The sequence below is a fragment of the Apodemus sylvaticus genome, chromosome 20 (genome assembly GCF_947179515.1).
Source record: "Apodemus sylvaticus chromosome 20, mApoSyl1.1, whole genome shotgun sequence".
NCBI classification, from domain to species: Eukaryota; Metazoa; Chordata; class Mammalia; order Rodentia; family Muridae; genus Apodemus; species Apodemus sylvaticus.
Genome location: NC_067491.1, coordinates 258,080 through 283,612, shown reverse-complemented (window position 1 = coordinate 283,612; position 25,533 = coordinate 258,080). Strand labels below are relative to the sequence as shown.

Genomic DNA, 25,533 nt, shown 5'->3' with positions numbered 1-25,533 from the left:
AGGAGACAAGTGTTTTTTTGGTTATTGATGCACTTCTGTGATTTCTTTTGTGACAGAGGAAGAATGTGGTGAATAATCAGATATACCAAAGATACTGACTTAAAATTTGCATGCTATCCAATAATATATTTATCCTCCACACATTTATTTCATATCCAATAATATATTATACATTTTCTGTTACTATATTCTAGGCTACAAATTGCAAGACAACAACATTGAAGAGCATTGTCAAAGTTCTAGAGGATGTGGAAGGTAAATGTTATGTGCAAGCTGATACAAATGCATCACTGAAGAAATTTTAATGTACTCTGAAGTTTGAAAGAAAAGCAACAATGTAGATAAGCACAGATTTAAGTATACTGGTGATTATTAAATTCTCATAAGACCATGTCTTTTAATTTCAGGTAGCTGACCTGTGTTTGCAAGGTGTTCCTCTAAGAAACAAGACAAAGAAACAATATCTTAACACATGACACTATTTTAGACTTTGTAGAACTTGTCAATCCATTTAGTTTTATCTCATTTAAGTATCATTAAAAACATGCACATTGATTAGGGGATCCGTGTATATCCAAGACTTTATAAGCAAATAGTCCATAGTAAAGCTAGTGTTACTCGTATACTTCTAGAGATTTTCCAAAGTTTAGTGAGAGGAACATTTAAGGGGAAACAAGAAGGTTGTTATCACAGAGAAACCTTAATCCCTATAGCACATATCTATGTGGAACATAAAGTTCACCTGTGTGTATGCAGTGTGAAACCTTTTGTTTGTTATTACTCTTTTAATAGGTATAACACCTGTCATTGTGGATACAAGCCTTGTGAGCATAGGGGATATGGAAAGAAACAATGTACCTTTGCACATAAGAATTTTCTTCAAACATATGAAAGAATCCACACTGAAGAGAAACCCTATGAATGCAGTCAATGCAGTAAAGCCTTTTCAAATTTCCGTAGTCTTCAAAAACATAAAAAAATTCATACTACAAAACCGTATGACTGTAATCACTGTGGTAAAGCCTTTATAAGTCGCAGCGTTCTTCAAATACACCAAAGAACTCATACAGGAGAGAAACCCTTTGATTGCAATGAATGTGGCAAAGCATTTGCACGTCACAGTAATCTTAATATACACAAAAGAACTCATACAGGAGAGAAGCCCTATGATTGCAATGAATGTGGTAAAGCCTTTTCAACTCGCAGGCATCTTCAAATACATGAAATAATTCATACTGGAGAGAAACCCTATGTATGTAATCAATGTGGTAAAGCCTTTGCATATCGCAGTAATCTTGAAGCACATGAGAAATCTCACAAGGGAGAGAAACCCTATGAGTGTAATCAATGTGGCAACGTCTATACAAGTCGTAGTAGTCTTCGATATCATGAAAAATATCATACTGGAGAGAAACTCTATGGATGTAATCAATGTGGTAAAGCTTTTGCACGTCGTAGTAGCCTTAAAATACATGAAAGAACTCACACCGGAGAGAAACCTTATGTATGTAAGCAATGCTGTAAAGCTTTTGCACGTCGCACTACTCTTCAAATACATGAAAGAACTCACACTGGAGAGAAACCTTATGAATGTAATCAGTGTGGTAAAGCCTTTGCAAGTCGCAGTAGTCTTCAAAATCATGAAAAACGTAAGAACCATTCCCAGATCCTGAGGCTTGGACCAGCTGCTCAGTTCGCCTCCGCTGCCTCCGCCTCCTCTTCCTCCTCCTCCTCCTCCTCCACCTCCACCTCCTCCTCCTCTACCTCCTCCTCCACCTCCAGAAAGCCTTCCTAGGTGGCTCACTCACAAGGTGCATATCCTTCTCTTTCCTGGAACCTCACATGGGGGAGGATGCCCCAGCCTGGCCCATTCTGAGGAATTTGTTACATGCATAGCTGACTGTATCTTCGCAAACTCAAGAATACCTGCTCCCTACTACAAAAAAAAGCTGTTGGCTAGCTGGGTGATGGTGGCACACCCCTTTAATCCCACCATAGGGAGGCAGAGGCAGGTGGATCTCTGGGAGTTTGAGGCCAGCCTGGTCTACAGAGCAAGTTCCAGGATAGCCAAGACATGGAGAAACCCCGTCTTGAACATGCCCCCTACCAATCTGTTGGCCCTGGAGCCCCTGCTGACCTCCCCCCTCCAGTGAGGGGCTGGGGTGTAGTCAGGGCAGAACCCTGCCTAGAATCCCACAGTTGGCCAAGTACTGCCCTGCTTCGGGATGCAAGCCTTTCCCTTGTTTGCACCCATAATGTCCCTGACCTCAGGCACCCTGGTCCAGTAAGGAGGAAGAGGTGCCCGAGCCCCCAGCCCTCGGCCTGCTCATGCGACCTGGGGAAGCCGGAGCGCACGTGCAGCCCGTCCACGTTCTGGCTGACCAGGAAGCTGAGGAAACCCATGCGTTCCAGCTGAACCAGGGCCATGTGGGTCTTCGAGGGCCGAGCATTCTCAAAGGTGGTGTCAAACTTGGGTGCCAGGCCACGCTCCTCCATGGTCCACACGCCATGGGGACCCCTAAGGATAGCAAGCAGAGGAGGAAAGGCACAGAGGTCAAAAATTCATTTTCCGGGCCACAGACTTCTTCCTACTAACACTGAAGTCAGCCCATGCTGGTCCTCAGCCCCGTTCTCGGGCTTGCTCTCTACCCTGTGGGGTGGACAATGGCAGCCAGGTAGGCAGGGCTTCTAAGGAGAGAATGGGGTCTTCATGCGGATTCCCAGAATGCTTCACAGTGGCCATAGGTTGGCACAGAAGGTTATGGATGAGAAAGTTACTCCCTAACATTTGAGTCATTCCAACCCTACAGAACCCAGTGCAGGGCTGAGCTGCATGAAGAATCCATTTCCCAGCATGTCTTGCAGCTACTACATCACACGGGTATATTCTGGCTTTTGGGCAAGGAGTGTTTTTGCTGGGCCTTTCAGAGACATTGGAAAACTGAAAGGTCCTTCTGCAACCTCACCTTGGTCCCCAGAGGTATCAGCAAGAGCCCTGCCTCAGTTTCCCCTCCTTGTTCACCGACCTGAAGTCGGGGATGCCAGAGGCGGTGCTGATGCCGGCACCCGTGTGGAAAACCACGTTGGAGGACTGCCACATCAGCCGGGCCAGCTCCCACACCTTGCGTTCCAGCTCCTCTGGTGGGTCGAAGATCTGTAGGGTCAGAGGGCAGGAAGGGTCAACGTGTGACCTCCTAAGTGACAGGCCTCCTGTGAGTCAATTCTCTGTCTGCCCCTTCTCAATATCCCTCAGTTCCAGCCACACAGGTACCTCTACCAACATCGCTGTACCCTACCCAAGGGCCTTTGCACACGCTGAGCCCGCTTCCCAGAGTGCTGTTCCAGCAGAGGCAGCCACCCTCCTTTGTTCTGTTCAGGTTGTGGCTCATGTGATCCCCAGTGATACAGCTCGACTTGTCTAGGGACTCCATTAACACAAGACAAGCAGGGCATAGTGGTGCAGGCCTTTAACGTGGGAGGCAGAGGCAGGAAGATTTCTGTGAGTTTGAGGCCAACCTGGGCTACAAAGAGAGAACCCTCCCCCTCCCCCACTACACCCCTTCAGCAAAGACTGACAGCCCCACTCTCGGGGTCCATCTGGCCCGGACTCAGAGGAGTACAGAGTGGGGTACAGGGTTGCCCCCAGAAGAGGGTGCCGGCCTCCTGTCCTGCAGACCTTCCCACAGCTCCATGTTCTCACTGACAAGCCCACTTGGTCGCTTCCCCACCGCCCTTATTTATTAAAACGCCCACTCCCTGGCCTGACGGTTGGGTCTCGTCACCATTAGCCCCTCACTCCTTCCCTGACCCAGGTCCCTCCGTGTCACCCTAGCTGAGCGAGGGGCGTCACTTCCCGCCCCCTCCTTCCAGGGCAGTCCCTTCCATTGTCTAGACTATGCTTCGTGCTATTCCCACAATGCCCCGCTCCGCCCGGCCGGTCCCGGTCTAGGGTCATTCGGTGACCCGGATACCGCGGCCCTCACCTCGGGCAGCCTGCACTTGCCCTTATCCGCGTATGGCGACAACCCTGCTGCATAATTCACCGACATCACCGCCGGCGCTGCCTCACGGGAACAATAAAGTTTCACTTGTTGAGGTCGCTTCCGCCGGAAGTGGAAAAGGGACGTCCGGGAAAGAGAAGCCGCCTTCCCTAGATACGTGCCTGGGGTGGGGTTGGGTACGTGGAGGTGAGGAACGGCTTGCTTTCCAGAGCGCATGCGCCCTTCTGACGCCGCGGGCGCCGTCTTTAGTCCTGGCAGAGGCTCCCTCCCTGACTTAGTGGATTCTCCAGGCCTGGGATCTGTCCTGTCTCCGGGGACCAGAGCCAGAAAAGTGATAAGGCCACTTACAGGAGCCGAGGCAGGGGGATTGCGAGTCCCAGACCAGCGTTGCTGTGTAGTGAGACAGTTTTGAAACTCCCTGTTTCAAAAGAGACAACATCAGCAACAAAACCCAGAAACGAAACAAAACAAAGCAAAAACAAAAACCCTCTAGCACAGTTGGGAGGGGACACAGCAAATTCGAAGCCACGCTAGGCTACATGATGCCCTAGGCTTTGTTGACTGTGATCCAGTGTCTGCCTGTCCCTGGCTACAGGATATGATGAATGGGAAACTGGGGTTCTTGGGCAGAGGAAAGACCCCTGGGTCCCCTGCCAGCATTTTCTGGGTTAGTTTCTGGAGTGCACCTCCCAGGATAGCACAGGGCATAGGGTCAGGTCCACAGAATTCCACGTGCTACACAGAGGTGAGGTGAAGAGGATAGATTGGAGACGTACAAACCTCCTGTGATCGCCTGCTCCGTGGCCATCTAGAGATGGGAAGCACCATCTGACCGTTCTGCCTGTTGGTAATCAACAGACACAGGAGCAGGCCATGGTAATGTTGACTAGGGACCCAGGTCAATGGCGGTACATAACAACTGAAGTTTCCTGACCCCCGTGGAGACCCCAAGAAAGGCTTTGAGGAGGCAGGAGCACACAGGGAGGTGGGAGAGGCCGTCCTTGGGCCTGCCCATCTGAGCAAGCTGGCCAACAGCCGCTTGTCTCCTCCCTTGGCTCATCAGTCCCCCTGGGGCAGGCTCCCCCCAACCTGATCAGGTGTCAGTTTGACTCTTTGACTCTGCTGCTGGCGGCTCGCAGCTGGAGCAGGTAACCAGAGAGGCTGCTTGGTCGTCTGGCCTGGAGTCGCCTGAGGTAGGAGGATGCGGGTGTGGGAGGCCAGGGAAGTCTGGGTGCTGGTGAGGGGTGCTGCCTGCTACAGTGTGAACACACACATTTGCACACTTGTACTACGCCGTTGCCATGGCCCAGGCACAGTGCCCAGTGTCACCTGTGCTGTGTCAGAAGCAAACCCTTAAATCCCCGCCACAGGCCTTCCCCGCCACCTTGCTGCGATTTCCTTCAGACTGGTAGCATGTGGACAGCTCTGTTGGGTGTTTTGTCACCTACCCTTGATGTTGAGTGTGGGGTGAAAGTGAGCCTGAGCTGTCAGACCGATTAGGAGAGGAGGCGGCATCAGTGGGTGGGTGGGTGGGTGGATGGATGGATGGGTGGGTGGGTGGGTGGGTGGATGGATGGATGGATGGGTGGGTGGATGGGTGGGTGGATGGGTGGATGAGTGGGTGGGTAGATGGGTGGATGGATGGGTGGGTAGATGGGTGGGTGGGCGGATGGGTGGCTCTGCCCTGAATAGATTGCTCTTGCTTATCAAGAGTAGTGACAATTTTGAGCAGACTTTCTTGCAAAGGACTGACAGTCTAGTGTGCCCTCCCCTCTACCTCCGTCACATATAGACCAAGGTTAGAGGCACAGGAGGGGACCCGGGTTGCAAGGGCTCAGGAAGCCCCATTAGGGGAGGTAGAGTTAGTTCTGTTTGGGAGAGAGGCGATTTTATGAGTAGAAATTTCACAGAGAAGTTCGTTTGGGTGATGGAGAGTTCATGGCATCAATGATTGCACAAACTCCAAGTTGCAGAGTGGTGTGAACTGCTGAGCTAATGCTGTGGTTGTGATGTACTCTCAGCCCCACTTCAGGGGACTGCATGAGTATTCTAAGCTGCCCAGACAAGGTGGAATTATCTCTGTTTACAGTTGAGGACAGTTCCCTCAGAGAGCGCAAGTGGACACACAGCAGATCTGCCCAGGCTGTGTTGTGCAGGACAGTGGTGGCTAACCACCCCAGTGTCCTGTCCCTCACCCACCCAGGCCTTGCCCAGAAACAGGACAGAGAGTCCCTAGCAGGTGTGATGAAGACCCTCCGAGCACGGTTCAAGAAGACAGAGGTGAGTCTGCAGGCTTGGGGGAGGGCATGAACCCACACTCCCTCCTCCTGCTCAACCTCCCCACCTCCCTGCTATGGTTCAGATCTCACCAGTCCACTACTCCCCCTTTAGGGTCCACCTTATCTCTCCTGTCCCCTGTTCCCCCAGCTGCTCCAGTTTTCTGGATCAAATGTTGATTGCTCTGTGGGTTCACTGGGTCTACTCATGGCTCAGTTCTGCTCGCTGACCCCCACTCAGGGGTCGCTGTGCTCACCTTGCCATCCCTCCCTCCTTTGCACATGCTGGCAAGGTGTCGCTGAGATACCCCCCAAACAGATATCTTCCTGCCCCTGTTTGCTTTTTTGTCGTCTGAATTTAGTGATTCCTGAGGGACTCCCTAGTGCTCTGCTTTCTGAGCCCTGATCTCTTGCTCACTATGATTCTTCAAGGAATGAACTTATAGTGTGTACATTTGAACTTAAAGTGTGTGGCTCAGGGAGACTGTGGAGGCTCCTCAAAGTCACACAACTCGGAAGTGATATGCCTGCCTCCTATAGGAGATGGAGATAGGTATCAATGGGTGTGACCTGCAGGGGGAATGGAATGGGGAGGGAAGGGTTGGGGGGGGGAAGAGATGAGAGAGCCAGAGAGAGAGAGAGAGCATTAGAGAGGGAAAGAGTGAGAGGGAGAGAGGAAGAGAGAGAGGAGAGAGAGCATGAGAGAGGGAAAGAGTGAGAGGGAGAGAGGAAGAGAGAGAGGAGAGAGAGCATGAGAGAGGAAGAGGGAGAGAGCGAGAGGGAGAGAGGACTGTTGCTTTCCTACACAGTAAGACTGGACTAGTCCCTTAATATTTTCTATCTGGTCCCGCTTTTCCCCAGATAAGTTTTTGACAGAATCCCTGAGTATCTCAGTCAGTTGGAAACCAAGTCATTGCAAACGCTGGCAAGATGACTCAGTGGGGAAGGGTCCTTGCAGCCAAGGATGCATACCTGAGGTTTTTTTTTTTTTTTAAGTATTATTATTTTATGTGTGTGGGAGCACTGCCTGCCTATCTGCCTGTCTGTCTGTCTATCTGTCTGTGCTGGGAACTGAACTCTGGTCCTCTGGACTGCTAAGCCATCTCTCCTGAGTTTGATTCCCACATGGTGAAGGAGAAAAATGACTCCACAAAGTTGTCCTCTGACCTTGGCCTCTGTGCACGGGTACAGCATACACAGAAATGCAACTTTAGAAAACTATTTTTTCAGAAAAGACTTATTTATACTATCAGTGCCTTCAGACACACCAGAAGAGGGCATTGGATCCCATTACAGATGGTTGTGAGCCACCATGCAGCTGATGGGAATTGGACTCAGGATTCTGGAAGAGCAACCAGTGTACTTAACTGCTGAGCTGTCTCTCCAGTCCCTAAAAATGCAATATTTAAGTTAAGGAAAAAAATCGTTTTTGAAAGTTTAATTAGGACAGCTGTGATAGCTAAAGCCTTTAATCCCAGCACTCCGGAGGCCAAGGCAGGTGGGTCTCTGAGTTCAAGGCCTTTCTGGACTACAGAATGAGTTTCAGGACAGCCAGAGCTACTACATAGGGGAACCCTCTGTGGAAAAAAAGGCTCACCTATTTAAAAAAGGTGAATTATTTCAAAATCTTGCAGGGCCCCCCCCCTTGACAAGAGACACATAACTTGGAATGTGGGCGTGTTTTGGCTTCTGTGAAAGGGCAGCAGAGTAGGGAGGGGCGGGTCTCTGGGGCTGGGCCAGCCTGGGCAGCAGATGGGAGGCCTGGTCTGCCCCTCCTACCAGGAAGCTGTCTGCTGCCCCCACTGGTCTCTGGTTTCCCCACAGCAGCCAGAGTGAGGCTTGGCTTTCGTTTAGGCAGCCCCTAGGGAAGAAAGCTATACTCACACTCACAGCTGCCTGGAGGCCATCGGGGCCCTAGGCCTGGGTCCTCTCCTACTGTGGCCCAGTGCCAGGCTGCAGCCCTGCAGATGCTAGCTCAGGCTGAGCTCTAGTTCCCAAGCTGTTCTCCGAGGTTCCAGCGGGGCCCCATGGGCTCTGGGCCCCAGTTTCTCTTGTATAGAATGGGAATTACTTTATCTGGGGCACCCTTGCTGACCGTCTGACATTATTTGAGGAAAATCCCTCCAGGCAATGATGAAGGGGTACATCTCCATCAGAGGTGTCAGTCTCCTGCAGAGAGGGACACACCAGTGTCTAGAATGTTGTGGGACACAGAGGCAGGAGTTGCTTATTAGGGAAACCATATCTCCACCTGTGCAAGGCAACCGAGTGAACTACTTACCTCTCCTCAAGTTCTGCCTCTCTAGGACTCTCATCCCATAGGTTCCAGTCGTGTGTGTCTCTGCCTGCTGCCCTGTCTCCAAGACAGCTTCTAAAGTGCCAGTTTACGTGCACAGAAGCCACAGAGCTAGAAAGGCACCATCCATCAGTCACTCAATAAACATAGGAGAGTCTTAGGCTGTGAGCCGGGGTCCCTCTGTGGGTCCTGCATGGAGGCCTCCAGTTTCAGGCAAGGCAGACAAGTGCCTAAACACCTTAGAGATGGAAATGGGGATTGCAACCCAGGCGTTTAGTTGATCTAAAGACGCACTGATTCCTCTGACCCAGCCTGGGAGCTGTGCACGGGCCCGTGCCTGATGAGTGAAGTGCAGTTTGTATTATGTACTCATGGTGTGCCAGGCCTGTTGTGCAGGGCTGTGTGTTCTGCTCAGCCTCAGCAGTGCCCTCCAGAGCTGTGTCTAGAAAGTCTATGAATCCCATTGCGCATATGAGGAGGGCGGAGGCCCCAACAGGTGAGGCTTAGGTCAGTCCCATAGGTGGATAATGGCTAGACAGGTCAGGGATTCAAGTTTGGAGTGACACTTGAGAGCCACTGGAGCAAAGCAAATAATTAAAGAGTAGATGGATGGACAGGTAGGCCGGAGGCATGAATGGGTGATAGGATGTGTACCTGGATGAAGGAATGAGTGAGCCAATGCATTTGCCCATGAAAAGACAATGTTAGCCCATGTTATTGAATGGATTGTGAGGAAATGAATGAATGAATGAATGAATGTGTGAAACAATGGATGAACGAATTAATGAAAAAATAGGCATGAATGTATGAATGAATGAATTAATAGACGACTGGAAGGTGATGGCTGAATGAATGATGGACACCTGCCCATCATTCTAAGTAAGGTGAGCTGGAGGTGAGAAGTTAGCTGGCTGACACCCGATAGGGACAGTCAGGGAGGTACGGGGGCAGAGCCTGAAAGGGGGATGGAGCGTGTCAGTGAGGGAGTGGGGTGGTGGGGAAGAGCTCGCTCTATAGCGGGCGAAGGGGCCTGGGGAAAATGGGAGTAACGTGGATCAGAGAGCCTGGTGAGGTAGGGTGCAGAGTCTGGGGAAGAGGTGTGTCAGAGGAGGAGGGCGGAGCCCAGAGTCTGAGGAGGTAGGCGTGGTCTGATCTGATTTGGCCCCGCCCTTCTCCGCTTCGCCCCGAAGCAGCTGTGCCTGTGCAGCGCTGCTGCTGCTGCTGCTGCTGCTGCTGCTGCTCCTGCTGCTGCTGCCTCCTTTGCGGTGGGCGTTTGGTTTCCTTTGGCGGAGGGCGGCGCCGGGCGTCTGCGCAGGCGTGGGGTCAGCAGGCCGTTGCGGGGTGCAGGTCTTGGAGGACAGTGTGGACAGTGACTTGGGAACAGTCCATGCTCCTGGGCAGTGAGTTTAAAAACATTCGCGGCTGCAGTTCAGTAGGCCAGGCCTTGATGCTACCTGGGGGCGATGGGATTTGACTGAGCAGCAGTGAAGTGGGGGGCGGGGGGCGCGAGGTCATGGGTGCTGAATGAAGTTTGGAAAAGGCCAGTCATCCCAGCATTCGGAGGCTAAGGCAGGGGATCTTCAATTTTAGTTACACCTAGTCTCAAAAAAAAAAAAAAAAAAAAAAAAACGAAGACAGTAAAATAATTGAGAATGAGGAGCTTGGCGATGGTTCAGTGGGCAGAGCACCACCACGCCCCGGCTTCCATCCCTAGCACTACATAAACCAAGTGTGATGTTCTACATCTGTCATCCCGGCCTTGAGGACTGGGAGGTAGGAAGGTCAGGAATTCAAGGTCCTTTACTCACAGATAGTTTGAAGCCAACATAGGCTACATGAGACCCTGACTCATAAAACAAAACCAAAGCTGAGGCATTGAGATCCTTTAATCCCAGCACTTCGGGGGATTTCTGTGACCTTCAGGTTACTCTGGTCTACATAAAAGACATGCTATTTAAAAAAAAAAAAAAAGGTGGTACCCTGTCTTTCAAAACTGGTTTTGGATTAAGGCACACAGAGGTGGTTTGAGGAGGGTTGATATCTGGTGGTGGGCCTGGATCCGCATGCTGGGGGATGCAGGTTTCAGAGACACTGTCTCGAGGCCCCCAGCCCAGGACCACGTATCCCACAGCTCCGGCTCAGCCCCACCGACCTCAGCTCCTGCCCACCCTGTGGCCGGTGCCCTATTCCGAAACCTGCAGCCAGAGGCAGGCGCCAGGCAAGTGCTCAGGGGTGGGCGGGGAGATCCTGGAGCAACTGCCCCTGTTCCTTGGTGGGGAGGGGACATCGACCCACTCAGTCCCTTGTACCTCTGGGTGTGCCACCGCAGGGCCAAGACTGGGGCAAAAGTGACCAGCGACTGCTCCAGGCAGTGGAGAACAATGATGTGGCCAGAGTGGCCTCGTTGATCGCCCACAAGGGGCTGGTGCCTACAAAACTGGACCCCGAGGGCAAGTCTGCGTGAGTGTCCAAGTCCTGGGGCTGGGGTGGCTTTGGATGTTCTTCTGGGGTTGACCCCTGACTCATGCCTCTAGGTTCCACTTAGCTGCCATGAGGGGTGTGGCAGGCTGTCTAGAAGTGATGCTGGCTCAAGGTGCCGATGTCATGAGCACGGATGGAGCAGGTACCTCTGGACCCACTCCTGGGTGGATGGTGGGGCCGCATCAGCTGTGCAGAGCAGAGACCACAGGTCAGGTCCAACTGTGGGAGCTCACTGTCCACACTGGGGCTGTAGCTCAGTAGGTAGGACATTCACCAAACACGAGGGAAGTCCTAAGGTCTGTCCTCTGAACTGCTCGCGCACACCTGTCATCCCAGCACTTGTATGGAGGCGTGAGGGTCAGGAGTTCAAGGTGATCCTCAGACACTTATGAACTGGAGGCCAAACTGGGCTATATGAGAACCCATTAACAACAAAAGCAAAAGACCCCTTTGGTTATAGCACCAAGTGGCAGAGTCAGGATGGTCCCTGTGAGTTAGTTCTACGCCACTCTGGACTACTTGGGACACTGTTTCAAAAACAAAGGTAGCAAATGACTATGGCAATAAAAAGGCCTCTGGGATCAGCATAGTTTTAAGAAGTAGCTGAGTTTGGACATTCAGGCTTGGGAGGCCGTTTTGGATACCCGGAGGTCACTCCTCTTCTCTTCTCCCCTCAGGTTACAATGCCCTTCACCTGGCAGCCAAGTACGGGCAACCAGAGTGCCTGAAGCAACTCTTGGAGGTCCTGCTGTCCATTCCCTGTCCATACTGAACTCCAGCTATTTCTCCAAACCCCAGCTGCTCCTGCTCCCCAACCCTGCCTTGCCCCTTTGTTACAGATTTCAAAGTAGGGTTATCTGGAGGGCTGGGACATGGGTTCCAGCGAAGGAAGATGGGGGATGGGAGAAAAGAGCCTGAGGGGCTGGAGAGATGGCTCAGTGATTATAGCACTGGCTGATCCTGCAGAGGACTGGGATTCCCACCACCCCCACGGAGGCTCATAACCATCTGTAACTCTAGTTTCAGGAAGTCTGGCACCCTCTTTTGGTTTTCTCAGACATCACACACACACCCACACACACACACACACACACACACACACACACACACACACACACACACACGGCATCCTCTTTTGGTTTTCTTGGACATTACATACATACAGACACACACACACACACACACACACACACAATTTAAAATAGATCTTCAAAAATAATGAATCTGTGGGTCTCAGCAGGTAAAAAACATTTGCCTCCAGCCCGATCTGACGTGGAAGGAAAGAACAGATTCCCCAGGCCATCGTCCACTCTCAGCAGTGTACCATGCCATGTGGGAGCATGCACATGCACAGAAACTAAGGCAATGCAGAGTTACAGGAAAGAGCTGGAGATAAAGCAGGCCCAAGGGAGCAGGGGAAGGACAGGAGAAATCAGTCACTCAAGGAACAGAGATGACATCACCTGTCACTCCTTCCCAGGCTTCCTGCGTGGTGGACATTGAGGACAGCAGTGGGTGGACAGCCCTTCACCATGCGGGTAGGCACAGCCATGTCCTCCCAAATTCAAGGAAGGCCCTCTGCCAGTGAGCCACACTCACAGCCCCCACTAGGGAACTCTAGGTGTGGCTTCTCCCTCACCACACTCCCAGCTCCTCACTGGGATTCTAGACAGGGATGTCACCCTGACTACGCCCCAGCTCTGTTGCTGGGGGAACTCTGGCACGTGGGGGTTGGGGGGCTCTGTCTTCAACCTGCAGCTCCAGACCTTATCTTAGTTTTTAAAGAATGTGTGTTCATGTATCCCTGTGTGGCCTGCGGAAGTCAAAAGACAATCTAAAGGTGTCATGTCAGGTAGCCTCCACATCCTCTGAGACAGGGTCTCTCTCTGAATCTGTTCTTCACCATTTAATCTAGGTTGGCTGACCAGTGAACCTTGGATCCTGTTGCCTTTGCCTCCCTGGTGCTGGGGTCACAAACATATACTCCCATACCTGACTTATGTGGGTTTCGGGAATAAGGTGCAGGTCCTCAGTCTTCCCAGCCCTCTCTGTATTTTGACATAGATTCTCTCTCTCTCTGTAGCCTAGGCTAGCCTTGAAGTCAGGGTCCTTGTCATCTCTGCCTCTGGGTTTCTGGGTGATGGCTGTGGGCCACCATCCCCATCTGCTTCGCTTCTTTTGACCTGTGTGCAGTTCAGGGATCAGCCCTGCACGCAGTCTCCACCTGAACCAGGCCCTTTTGTCCACTGCACAAAGAAGTTAGGCACACGTACTAGTGGGGGCACCCTATTTCTTGGAACCCAAAGCCTAGTCTCTGGGTATACAAAGTGGGGTACCTAGAACCCTAATTCCTTCCAGGGTCTCCTGGGTGCCTTGAATGCAGATAGGTCTCTAGCACACCCCTCGAGCCCAGACTCCATCCTCAGAGCCATTAAGGACTTATTGGAGCCCGTGAGCATGTTAGAGCCACTTGTTCCCAGGGACAGCACACTTACTTTAGGAGTGTCAGCCACTAATTCCCCAGTCAGAGTGGCACCATGAGGCGGTGTCAATGCCAATAGGGGGATATCTTAAAAATTAAATTGCATTTATTCATTTATTGTGGGGTTAGGGACATCCTTGTCATGGAGCTTGTGTGACAGTCAGAAGGTGGCTTTCGGGAATTGGTTGTCTCCCTGCCAGCTGGGTCCTGGTCACTGAGCTCAGGCCACTTGGCAGCACTTTTACCTACCTTGCCATCTTTCTGACCCATTTTTTAAAAAGTTGTTTTTATGCAATTTAACATTTTTTTGTGAAAATACATTTTTTTAAAAATTCTTTTATGTATGTGAGTGTGGTTTGGTTGCACACATGGCTGTGTTCCACATCAGTGCCTGGTGCCATCAGAGGCCAAAAGGGGGTGTCAGACCCCTAGAACTTTTATACACATGAGCTGCCATGTGGGTGCTGGGAATTGAATTCAAGTCCTCTGTGGGAGTAGCCAGTGCTTTAATTATTGAGCCATTGCTCCAGCTCTGAGGTTTTAGTTGGGATATGGTCTCAATATGTAGCCCAGGCTGACCCCTAACATGCAGCCGTCTTCCAGCCTGGGCCTCCCAGCTGCCAGGATGACCAGTGTTAACTACTATACTATATAGTGAGTTCTAGGCCAGCCTAGGCTACAGACTAAGACACTGTCTCAGCAATAAAAGTATAGTGATCTTGGCAGGCAGCTGTCTCTCCCACCCACTCTTCTTTTTCTTGTCTGTCCCAGCGGCTGGTGGTTGTCTATCCTGTTCAAAGTTGCTCTGTTCCTTTAAGGCACATATGAACCCCCGGGATCGGGTGAGCTGCTGGGATCTCATTGGGTGGGTGGGGGCTTATTCTTATTGGGTGGGGGTGTACAGTGTTATCCTTATTGGGTGGGTGGGGGTACAGTGTTATCCTTATTGGGTGGGTGGGGGTACAGTGTTATCCTTATTGGGTGGGTGGGGGTACAGTATTATCCTTATTGGGTTTGGGTAGGTGGGATGCATGGTATTATCTTTATTGGGTAGGTGGGGGTACTGGGTTATCCTTATTGGGTGGGTGGGGGTACAGTATTATCCTTATTGGGTTTGGGTAGGTGGGATGCATGGTATTATCTTTATTGGGTAGGTGGGGGTACTGGGTTATCCTTATTGGGTGGGTGGGGGTACAGTATTATCCTTATTGGGTTTGGGTAGGTGGGATGCATGGTATTATCTTTATTGGGTAGGTGGGGGTACTGGGTTATCCTTATTGGGTGGGTGGGGGTACAGTATTATCCTTATTGGGTTTGGGTAGGTGGGATGCATGGTATTATCTTTATTGGGTAGGTAGGTGGGGGTACTGGGTTATCCTTATTGGGTGGGTGGGGGTACAGTATTATCCTTATTGGGTGGGTGGGATGCATGGTATTATCTTTATTGGGTGGGTGGGGGAATGCTGTTTTCCCATGCTAGATGCCCACCATGAGCAGCACCCAGGCACCATCTGCAAAGCACAGGTGAGACTCATGCCATTTCATCCTCTTTACCAGTCGGGTGCCACACCCCTCATGATAGCAGCTCAGATGTGTCACACAGATCTCTGCCACCTCCTCCTACAGCAGGGAGCTGCCACAAATGACCAGGACCTGCAAGGCAGGTGAGTACTTCCCCTGCCAACCTTTCCATCATATGCTGCAGGATTTGGGGCAAATATCTTGACTTCTTTAATCTGGTGACTTTTTTTGTTGTTGTTGTTGTTTTTTGTGTTTTTGGATTTGGGTTTTTCAAGACAGGGTTTCTCTGTATAGCCCTGGCTGTCCTGGCACTCACACACTCACTCTGTAGACCAAGCTGGCCTCAAACTCAGAAATCCGCCTTCCTCTGCCTCCCAGAGTGCTAGGATTACATGCCTGCGCCATCACCCCCTGGCAGCTGGTGACTTCTTTAAGCTCTTGACTTCCTGGCCTGGGTATAGGACAGGTGTAGGGTGTTGGGGACAAACCTCTGCCCTCTCAGCAGCCCCTTTACCCCACAGGACAGCCTTGATGCTGGCATGTGAGGGGGGCAGCCCTGAGACCGTTGAAGTACTCCTGCAGGGTGGAGCCCAGCTGGGCATCACTGATGCGCTGGGCCAGGATGCCACTCACTACGGAGCCCTGACTGGAGACAAACTCATCTTGCAGCTTCTACAGGCATCTGCACAGCGTCCTTCACCTCCCAGTGGTACGCAAGCCCTACCCTTGCTCCCCTGGGTAGTTTCTGGCCACTCCTTATGTTACTGATAGTTTTGAGGAACCCCAATCTGCTGAGTCATGGCACTTTTATGCTTCTTAACTCAGGGCAGTTTCAAGAAGCCCAGTGGTCTGAGGGTCCACTGAGATTCCCTGGGTCATTCTTAGTATTCGGAGACTCTGCCTCTCCTAAAGGTGGCAACCCACCTACCCAGTCCAACCTAGAAGCCCCACTGGCCTGAGTCTCTGAGAGTTTAAAGGCCCTCCCCACCCAGGACTCCACCCATAAGTTTCTCTACCTTAATGTCCCTTATTTAGAGGCTGGATTTTGTGGTGCCTGACTAGGAGACCAGAACAGTTAGATCTGAGTTTGAGGTTGGCCTGGGATACACAGTGAGACTCACAGTATGAACAAAAGAAGCCCTACTGCTTGGGAAGCTCTGAGAGCCCTTGAAATGCTGTGGGTTGGCCAGTGGCCTTTGTAGAACTGAGGACACAGACCTGGCCTGACTGTCCCCCCTCTCCTCAGCCTCTCTAGAGGATGACTCCGGAGAGGCCTCATCTCAGGTAGGTAACCCTGCCCTGTGCACCACTCACTGCCCTTGACCGACAGGAAGAGATGGACCTATGTACAGGGTCCGTCATGGCCCCTATCTAGGATCTGCCCCTGCTCTATGGCAGTCATGTGAACACCAGCAATCCTACATACTGGGGATAGTGGGTCTGGGATAGGTGACTGGGGACTGGGGTTGCTAAGGACTGCTTCCAGCAGAGCAAGAACAGGCCTGGCCACTTCCCGCATCCCTGTGTTAGGTCTGCTGTGTCTCCGGCTTCACGGAGAATAGAAAATGACATAGACGCTGATAGAGCCGGGCAAAGTATAAAGTATGCACACGGGAACACGGGGTCCTTCACAGTATGGAGGAAAGCAGGGGAGCTGAGGTGCTGACAGAGGGGGTTCACACTGTATCCCGTATCGACCCGGGCCTGTGCCCATGGACTACCTCCCCCTCCCACACCAGAACTCAGTGTCCAGCCATGAGAAGCGAGGAGCTCCCAAGAAGAGGAAGGCACCCCAGCCTCCAGCCAGCACACCAGTTCCTGTAAGAGTTGGGGGGAGCCTGTGGCAAGGTGGGGTTCTGCTAGCCCTAGACACTTTACCTGAAGTGGTGTCCCCTGGTGGGGAGGGGACAGGATGATCGGGATGCTTATGAGGAGATCGTGCGCCTGAGACAAGAGAGAGGCCGCCTCCTGCAGAAGATCAGGGCCCTGGAACAGCACAAGGAACGGAGGATGAAGGAGGTGAGGAGGCTGCAGGCCCTGCAGTCTGGGAGCAATTCCCTGGGATGCCGTACCACCTACCTTCCTACCCTTCCTTCTCCCTCTCTTCCCCATTGTCCCTTTGATCCTGACACGAAGCCCCCTCACTGGCCTTTCAACAATCCAGGCTCTGTTCAGCCCTAGGGTCTTTGCCCCTGGTATTTGTAGTACAGAATTGCTGTCTCTCCAGCTGTCCCCAAGGCTCCCTTTCTAACATCTCCCCTGACACCATATTTAAAATTGTACCCTCCTTTTCAGCTTCTTTCATTTTCACCAGAGCACTCTGCCACTCCAAGGCCTGCCCATGAGGGCAGGCTCGCCCATGAGGGCAGGCTCAGGGGAAAGTGCTGATCTCAGAGTAGATGAGGAGTGGCCCACGGTGAGGAATGTATGAATGAGTGTATGCATGCATGCATGAATGACTGGCCTGGAACAGGATCTGGTACACAGCAGGCAATGTTCAAAGCACCTCCAGTGAAAGAACAGAATGGGGTCTGACAGTGTGAAGGATCAGAGTGGCACATAGTAGGTGCTCACTGTACATGGAGAAAAGACATGGCTACCAGACACTAGGTGGTACATGGCTGTCCAGTCCCAACCACTTCTACCTGCAGCCCCTGGAGGCGGAGGCCAGCTCAGTGCACAGCCTGGAGAGACAGGTAGGTGGGGAGGGCTCAGCCAGTGTTTGTTTGGAAGAGTCCAGTGTCCTGAAGTTCTCAAGTGCTGACCTCAGTCTCTGCAGGTGCAGGAACTGCAACAGATGCTAGTGGAGAAGCAGGAGGAGAAGGAGAGCCTGGGCCGGGAGGTGGAGAGCCTGCAGAGCCGCCTGTCCCTGCTGGAGGTGGGCAGGGCTTGGAAGTGCAGAGACACAGGAGGGTCTGGAGGGTTAGAGTGTTGCTGTAGGGGCAGGGCATGAGGCTGGGTGGGTTGGAGCTTGGAATGGACATAGAGGTGTAGGGGAAGGCAGGGAGTGAGTGGGGAATAGGGGCTATCATCAAAGTGTGTCTTGCCAGTGTTGGGAGGTAGAAGGGGCGGGGTCACGGCATAGGTGAGGAGTGTGGTAGAGTATGGCTAACTCGGACGCTCGAGAACTTCACCTATGTACCATGGTGCATCCATAATGTTCCAGTCACACATGATTTCCATAAAAGCACACACTTAAGACTTCTGCAAACACATGTGCACATGCAAAGATTGCAGCCCCTCTGACACACACATCACACATTCCCCAAACATCAGTTACACACAGGCCACAGCCCTCACACAAACACCCACACACTGCTCAAAGTGTGCAATTAGAGTTGGCGATATAGACCAGTCAATAAAGAGGTTGCTGCCAACCCTACTGACCTGAGTTCACTCCCCACATGATGGAAGGAGAGAAGCGGTTCTTGAGTTGTCTTCTGACTGCCACCTTGTACTGTGGCATGTGTGTACCCTCTGCAGGTACACACAAAATTAATGTGATAAAATATCCCTACAAGCATGTCATTACACAGACATACACCGAGATGAGCATGTACTTGAGAATGTGGCCAGAATGTTGCTCAGTGGTGAGTGCTGGCCTAGCATGTGCAAAGGCCCTGGTCCACACCTGCATCTCATTAGAAGGTGGAAGGGCCATTTGGGTGTTCAGCGAATACAGACACAGCCAGTTGGGAGTCACCCCACATCCCCGGTGTGTGGATATATGGACATTGTCAGTTTGGGGAGGACCTAAAGTCTCTTGTCAGTAAGGGGCAGGATCTGAAGGTCTACTTTGTGCTGGACTCCTAGAATGAGAGAGAAAACACAAACTATGATGTGGCCACCCTGCATGATGAGGAGGGTGAGATGCCTGACTTCCCAGGTGAGATCTGCCTCCCTCTGCCACACCCTCCGTGTATACCCGGGATTCTGAGGGGTGGATGGCCATGTGGACATAGAGCCACGACCATAGCCTCCCATGAGGTCTGTGATCCCTACCTGCCTGAGGCAATGCAGCTCTCCACTGAGCAGCTCCTGACTGTCCCTCATGGTGTGTGTCCCTAGCCTGACTTAGTGTTGTTCTCAACCCTGTCAGGAGCTCATGCACTGATGTCAAAGAACCAGAGTCCATCAGCAGAGGAGATAGTTGCTTCCCTACAGGAGCAGGTGACTCAGCTCACCAGGCAGAACCAAGAGCTGCTGGAAAAGGTCCAGGTAGGGAAACTGAGGCATCTCTGCAGACCTCAGGGTGGGCAGGGAACCCTACTCTTAGCCTGCTTGACTCCCCACCCCTAGATCCTTGAGGAGTTTGAAAAGGATGAGGCACAGATGGCGGAAGAAAGTCAGCCCGAGGTCGTCCCCTGGGTCTTGTATGAATCCTTACGGGTAGAGCTTGAGCAGCTTCGGAGGCAGCACACAGAAGCCATGCATGAGCAGCAGAAGCAGCAGCAGCAGCAGCAGCAGCAGCAGCAGCAGCAGCAGCGACAAGAGCCACCCAGGACTCAAGGAGAAGAGACAGCACACCATGAAATCAAGGACAAGGGAATCACTATCCAGAATGGACCCAACGTCCCAGATCTCAATGGCACCGTGTATACAGAAACCACAACAAATGGAATGGCACTCCAAGCAGGGGCTTCAGAAGCGGCACCCATAGAACCCGAGGCTGTCGGTTTAGAGGCCGCGGGGGAAGATGGAATGGCAGCAGAGGCAATGGCCACTAGTGCTATTATAGCTGAGGCCCTAAATGTAAAAGCTGTAGGCAACAATGCTGAAAGTGAGCCAATGACTGCAGAAGATACAGGAGGAAAAGAGAACCCAGGAATGAAAGCTGATGGGGTGGTTGTGTTGGCACAGGCAGGGCTCACAGAAACAGTGATTAGAAACATGGAGGCCACGGGCCTGCGAGATACTGGAATTCAGGTAACAGGAGTAGAGGCCACGTCAGTGAAGACCACTGGAGTGCAGGTCACAGTGGCGGAGGTCATAGGAGTGAAAGTCACAGGAGTCCAGACCACAGCGATAGAAGCCATAGGAGTCAACACCACACAGGAGGCCACGGGAGCGCAGGCCAGTTGCTGGCAGGCTACAGAGGCAGACAGCACTGGAGCGCAGGACACAGCTATGGAGCCCATGGGAGCACAGGCTGTGACAGAGACTACAGAAGCCGAGACCCCTGTGACAGTGACTACGGAAGCCGAGACCAGCGGCCCGGAGGACCCTAGCACTGCGATCCTGCACCCGGAGGCGGCGGCGGCGGTGCTGCAGGCCGAGCTGGAGACCCGGATCCGCGGTCTGGAGGAGGCACTACGCAAGAGGGAGCGGGAGGCTGCGGCCGAGCTAGCGGCTGCTCGCGGCCGTTTTGCAGAGGCGGAGGCTGAGGCAGAGGAGGCGGCGCGGGGGCGGAGCCGCGAGCTAGAGGCGCTTCGGGAATTGCTAGCCACGGCCACAGCCACGGGCGAGCGTGCACGCTCTGAGGCCGCCGAGTTGAGCCAAGCGCTTGCTGTCTCCGAGGCTCGGGTCGCCGAACTCAGCTCTACTCTGAACGCCGCCCGCGAGGAGCTCGAGCGCACGCGCGGGGCCTCGGTTCCTGTGGACGAGCACGAGCACGCGCTGGGCGCCTTGCGCGACAACGTGACCCGGCTGCAGGCGCAGCTAGCCGACTTGGCTCGCAGGCACGAGAAGACTAGCGCAGAGGTCTTCCAGGTGAGCGAGCGCCTGCGCCAGTTTGTCCTTTCAGAGGATTTCCGCGTGGGCCTGGGCATCTACGTGAAAGTCTATGCACATACGCAGTACTACCGAGGCCAGAAGAGGGCGTCCGATTTACTGAATGTTGGAGTTAACAGACTTGAGCCACCGCGTGGGTGTTGGGAACAGAACACTGGTCTTCTGCAAGAGCAGTGTTCTAACCCCCTTTGTTATTTCTCCAGCCCGTAATATTTCTATTTCTATTTATTATTTTCTATGTGTTGCACATACATGGCATGGTGGGAAAGTCAGATGGCAGCCTGTGGGACCCAGTCCTCTCTTCACCACGGGGATCCTGAGCACCAACCAAGGCTATAGGCTTAGGTGCAAGCACCTTTACCCGCTGAGCCATTCCTGAGCCTTGGTCTCAGTCTCTGTCTCTGTCTCTGTCTCTCTGTCTCTGTCTCTGTCTCTCTCTCTCTCTTTCTCTCTCTCTCTCTCTCTGTTTCACTCTCTCTCCCCTTCCCCCTGTGTGTGTTTTGTTTTTATAGGAGAGACTTGTGTAGTCCAGGCTGATCTTGAACGCCTGATCCTTTAGCCTCTACCTCCCAATTAGAGGGACGACAGCAGTAGGACCTGTTTTCACAGAGGTGTATCCTGGGTCAGCTCTCTATACACTGAGTCCCATCCGAGTTGAAAATTCTGTTAATTGCGAACTAGGTGACTCATAGCTGCACAGTGAGGCCAAGTCTCAACAACAACAAAAAAAACAAAACACAAGCAGACTTCCATAGAAGGGAGTGTGTGTGTGTGTGTGTGTGTGTGTGTGTGTTTTGAGACAGTTTCTCTCAGTTCTTGCATTGGCCTTGAAGTCACAGTGTAACCTTGGAACTCCTAATCCTCCTGCCCCAGCTTCCGGAGTACCTGGGTCACAGACTTGTACCACAAATGAGGACACCAGGGCACAGAGGCCTGACTACCTGTCCAGGGACAAACAGCTAGTAGTCAGTGATTCTTGGCAGGACCAAGATGTTCCAGGGTCGGGTGGGAATCAGAACCTTTCTTGAGGTGAAATGGTGTCAGCTCAGCATGCAAGGGGTGGGAAGAGCCCAAGGATCCAAGCCTTTTTGGGTTCTAAATGTCCCGAGAGTCACGCGTGGGCTTGGGCCACAGGTGCAGCGTGAGGCATTGTTTATGAAGAGCGAGAGGCACGCAGCCGAGGCCCAGCTGGCCACGGCCGAGCAGCAGCTCCGGGGGCTTCGTACAGAGGCCGAGAGGGCGCGCCAGGCCCAGAGCCGTGCCCAGGAGGCCCTGGACAAAGCCAAGGAGAAGGACAAGAAGGTGGGTTCCCTCCTTGCTCACTCGTGGTACCCACTGACCCAAGATTACACAAAACTGAAGAACTTCCCAGCCAGCAAGGTCCTGAGAATTTGGCCCATTTCTCACGTGCAAAGCTGAGTCCCAGAGAAGGAAGAGTCTCAGCTAGATTCACTCTTGGTGGTTATGCGTCATGGTTAACTATGGTAACAGATATCCAGCCCTTACTGCATTCTCTAATTATCCCCATTTGAAGTAACAGGCACAGAGAGGTGATACCACTCAGACAAGGTCACATGCCACGAAATGGGTCCTAAGCTGGGACTTGAACCCATTTATACATTTAAAAAATATTTAAATTACACTAATTTATTTATGTTGGGCTTGGGGCATGCATGTGTGCTCAGAGGACAACTTGCCTGAATCCATATTGTTCAACCATGTGGATCCCAGGGATTAAGCTCAGGTAGAGAGACAGGCTCAGTAGCAAGTGTCTTTGCCCCTGAGCTGTACCATTGGCCCCCAATTGTATCTTTTTGTGTATGCCCTTTGTGTGCATGTGCATGTGTGGATCACGTGTCAATGTTCGGCATCCTCTAAAATGCGATAAAAATCCCAAGTTGGGATACTGGGTATGGCCAGACAGCACGACACCCTATTTTTTTCCATGGTGTGCCAACATAGGCCCTAATATAAGGGGATGCAGGGTGTGTTTCTGTGAAGAACCAAACCAAAAACTAGTATTTATTGACCTGGAGGCCCCATGAAGTCTGGTCCTGTTTGCCGTGAGCAGACACGGCCATGTAACAGTGACACTTTAGTGACACGTGTTACATGTGATTTGGGATCCCTTTGAGGATCACAAAATAGATCTTTCTTTGGACTTCTTTCTGTCCAAATATTTAAAAATATGAGGAACATTTTAAGCCTGGGGCTGTATAAATACAGAGTTTTTTGGGTTGTTCTCACAGCATTCAGAATTCTCCTTAAATGACAAGATTCCTGGACTGTGTTCTGACAAGCAGGAGCATGACCAGAGTCTGAGTCAGCTCAGCTCCTGGCTCCAATCAGTGACCCTGTGCCAAGCTGCCCAGGAAAGCGCAGAGGTCCGTGGTCTGCCTGGCTCAGCATGGCCCCTCACAGGTCCCTTCCCCTTACCAGATCACAGATCTGTCCAAAGAAGTCTTTACACTGAAGGAGGCTCTGAAGGCGCAGCAGTCCACCCCAGCCAGCTCCAAGGAGGAAGAGGAGGCCCTGCGTGGCCAGGTGACAGCTTTGCAGCAGCAGATACAGGTACTGGCTCTGTATCATGGGGCAGGAGTGATAGGAGCTACAGTCAGAGCAATTGGGGTAGAGGTGGGGATGGCTGACAGGGTGCAGGCTGGGCTGGGGACCTCAGACACTTCCCTGAGTCAGCCTCCAGCAGCCTCTGGACATGGGGTTTTGACTCATGTGCAGACAGTGTGGGTGTGTCTCCCTGTACATGGGCTTCCCTTCCTTATCCCTTCCAAATCCTTTTCTTTCCTTCCTTCTCCTTCTTGTTCCCTTCCTCCTTTTCCTTTCCCTCACGTAGCCCAGGCTGACCTCAGTTTCACAATGTACACAAAGATGAGCTTGTACCTCTGATCCCGCCCTCTCCCATGTGTCCACAGGAGGAGGCCCGGGAGCATGGCGCTGTGGTGGCTTTATACCGCAGCCATCTCCTGTATGCCATTCAGGTGAGTCCTCTGCCTCCTGACTCCAGCCCAGCTTTATTGTTCCTCTGCCAATACCTGGGTCTCAGTTTCTCCTTCTGTTCAGAGCCAGCCTCATGACTTCTGGGTATGTCCTTGTGCTCTGACCTACTTCATGAGACATTGACTCCCTTACGTTTGAGTAGAGAGATTTACAAGGGACAGGGTAGCACCTAGCAGGTGCACCAGGGTGTGACTGCCTCTGTTGTCTCCCATCTCACCAGGGACAGATGGATGAGGATGTACAGTGCATTCTCAGCCAGATCCTGCAGATGCAGCGGCTTCAGGCTCAGGGTCACTGAGGACACAGCTCAGCTGTTCAGTCTCCATCCTTCACCTCTGCAAGCTGAAGCCACAGACACCACCTTCCCCAGCTCCCAGGGGATGAACATGACTCAACACTCAGTGGGAGACCAGCCTGGGGCCTCAGCGATGGTGGCCAGCTGACCACCCCACAGCTCCCTAGAGTCTGGCCCTCTGATTCCCAGCCCTCCCATTTGATATATCGGGAGTCCTGATATGACACATACATCACAACCTCCACTCAGGAGTACAAGCCCATTGTGTGTGTGTGTGTAAAAGGGGGGTGCAGGCATAACCAGTGTGACACACTGGGTGAGGGCAGTTATGGGGCAGCAGACTTAGAACACAGTTTGATCTTCTGGCTCCATAACACGATTATGGCAATAAACATAAGTACAATGCAATATTTAAAGAAACCAAGTAGTAGAGTTGTGTCTCTCTCTGGTGGAGATACACCTAAGAAGGGGTGGGAGTATGGTCAGTGGTGGAACCCTGTGACTACTGTAGAGGTGGTGGGGTCTGGGACAATGGAGTTGATAATCAAGGCAGACTAAAATCTCAGGCAATAGCCATCTTTATTCAAAGCCTCAGACTGTATATGCTCTCAGGTTTATGAAAGGTTGCATGAGGACAGCCAGGGCTACAACGAAACCCCACCTTGGAAAAACAGATAGAAAGAGAGAGGGGGTGGGGGGAGAAATACATTTTCCCTAGAAGCAGAACAGTTTCTTTGAATAACAGCAGCAAGTAATGTAATCTGAAGTAATTTCACTCCTATAGAATAGTGCTGGGAGGGGCATGAGAACACACTGAGGCCACAAGATTCTTGTCTTGTTTCTTGCATTGTTCTCACAGCATTCAGAAATCTCCTTAAATGATGGGTTCATGGGCTGTTCTGACAGGCAGGAGCCTGATCAGCTTACACAAGACCTAGGATGACCTAGGATGCCAAAGTAACTTATTTTCTTATTTTCTCTTTCTTTCATTTTTCTTTCTTTTCCTTCATCCTCGCTCAGTCTCTCTCTCTCTCTCTCTCTCTCTCTCTCTCTCTCTCTCTCTGTTTTTTGTTTGTTTGTTCTTGTTTTTTGTTTTTTTTTGTTTTGTTTTTTTGAGATAGGATTTCTCTGTGTGGCTCTGGCTGTCCTGGAACTCGCTCTGGCTTCAAAGTCACAGAGGTCTTCTGCCTCTGCCTCTGCCCCCTGAGTGGTGGGATTAACGGTGTGCACAACCATCAACTGGCAATGCCAACCTTTTTTTCGTCATCTTTCCATCCCAGATCATCACCCCGGAACCTCCCATTTGGGGAACCTTAATTTTGGATGTTTTTGGTCTCAGACCAAGCTCGTTTAAGCTTTTGATGCCCTGCTTCCACCTCCCAAAAGGTGGTAGGAAAGGCCATTGCCACCACAGAAGGCTGGGAAAGGGCTAATAT

The 25,533-nt window shown here is 51.9% G+C and overlaps 2 protein-coding genes and 1 long non-coding RNA gene across 14 annotated transcripts in view; 1 reads left to right on the top strand and 2 right to left on the bottom strand.

The window, feature by feature from the left end:
- The window catches only part of Sirt6 (sirtuin 6), a 37,933-nt gene extending 33,832 nt beyond the window's left edge, over positions 1-4,101 (bottom strand). For 2 of the 4 annotated variants that reach the window (XM_052165315.1, XM_052165316.1), the window contains exons 1-2: positions 3,984-4,076; positions 3,027-3,154 (exon numbers count right to left, since the gene is read on the bottom strand). In XM_052165315.1, the coding sequence (XP_052021275.1) occupies positions 3,027-3,154; positions 3,984-4,049 (194 nt within the window). In that variant the 5' untranslated portion in view covers positions 4,050-4,076. Of the gene's footprint in view, positions 1-2,335; positions 2,519-3,026; positions 3,155-3,296; positions 3,533-3,983 lie in introns of those variants that run through there. The other 2 variants (XM_052165318.1, XM_052165317.1) reach the window with 2 other exon arrangements.
- Positions 1-25,533, top strand: part of Ankrd24 (ankyrin repeat domain 24) — a 65,846-nt gene that overhangs the window by 28,646 nt on the left and 11,667 nt on the right. For 2 of the 9 annotated variants that reach the window (XM_052165300.1, XM_052165303.1), the window contains exons 1-21: positions 4,016-4,187; positions 6,091-6,281; positions 10,705-10,791; positions 10,903-11,033; positions 11,108-11,196; positions 11,732-11,796; positions 12,535-12,592; positions 14,308-14,378; positions 15,094-15,200; positions 15,579-15,766; positions 16,304-16,341; positions 16,797-16,877; positions 16,969-17,076; positions 17,709-17,753; positions 17,837-17,935; positions 18,871-18,943; positions 19,157-19,275; positions 19,357-20,766; positions 21,922-22,089; positions 23,227-23,358; positions 23,718-23,783. The exons of 1 other annotated variant lie outside the window; for it this stretch is intronic. In XM_052165300.1, the coding sequence (XP_052021260.1) occupies positions 4,016-4,187; positions 6,091-6,281; positions 10,705-10,791; positions 10,903-11,033; positions 11,108-11,196; positions 11,732-11,796; positions 12,535-12,592; positions 14,308-14,378; positions 15,094-15,200; positions 15,579-15,766; positions 16,304-16,341; positions 16,797-16,877; positions 16,969-17,076; positions 17,709-17,753; positions 17,837-17,935; positions 18,871-18,943; positions 19,157-19,275; positions 19,357-20,766; positions 21,922-22,089; positions 23,227-23,358; positions 23,718-23,783 (3,498 nt within the window). Of the gene's footprint in view, positions 1-194; positions 256-4,015; positions 4,188-6,090; positions 6,282-10,704; positions 10,792-10,902; positions 11,034-11,107; positions 11,197-11,731; positions 11,797-12,534; positions 12,593-14,307; positions 14,379-15,093; positions 15,201-15,578; positions 15,767-16,303; positions 16,342-16,796; positions 16,878-16,968; positions 17,077-17,708; positions 17,754-17,836; positions 17,936-18,870; positions 18,944-19,156; positions 19,276-19,356; positions 20,767-21,921; positions 22,090-23,226; positions 23,359-23,717; positions 23,784-24,022; positions 24,518-25,533 lie in introns of those variants that run through there. 6 more of the 9 variants (XM_052165301.1, XM_052165310.1, XM_052165304.1 and 3 more) reach the window with 5 other exon arrangements.
- Positions 11,155-18,887, bottom strand: LOC127670792 (uncharacterized). Its single transcript, XR_007974614.1, has 3 exons — positions 18,445-18,887; positions 16,936-17,043; positions 11,155-11,240 (listed from the first exon to the last, which is right to left on the bottom strand). It is a non-coding gene; the product is annotated as an uncharacterized LOC127670792 (long non-coding RNA).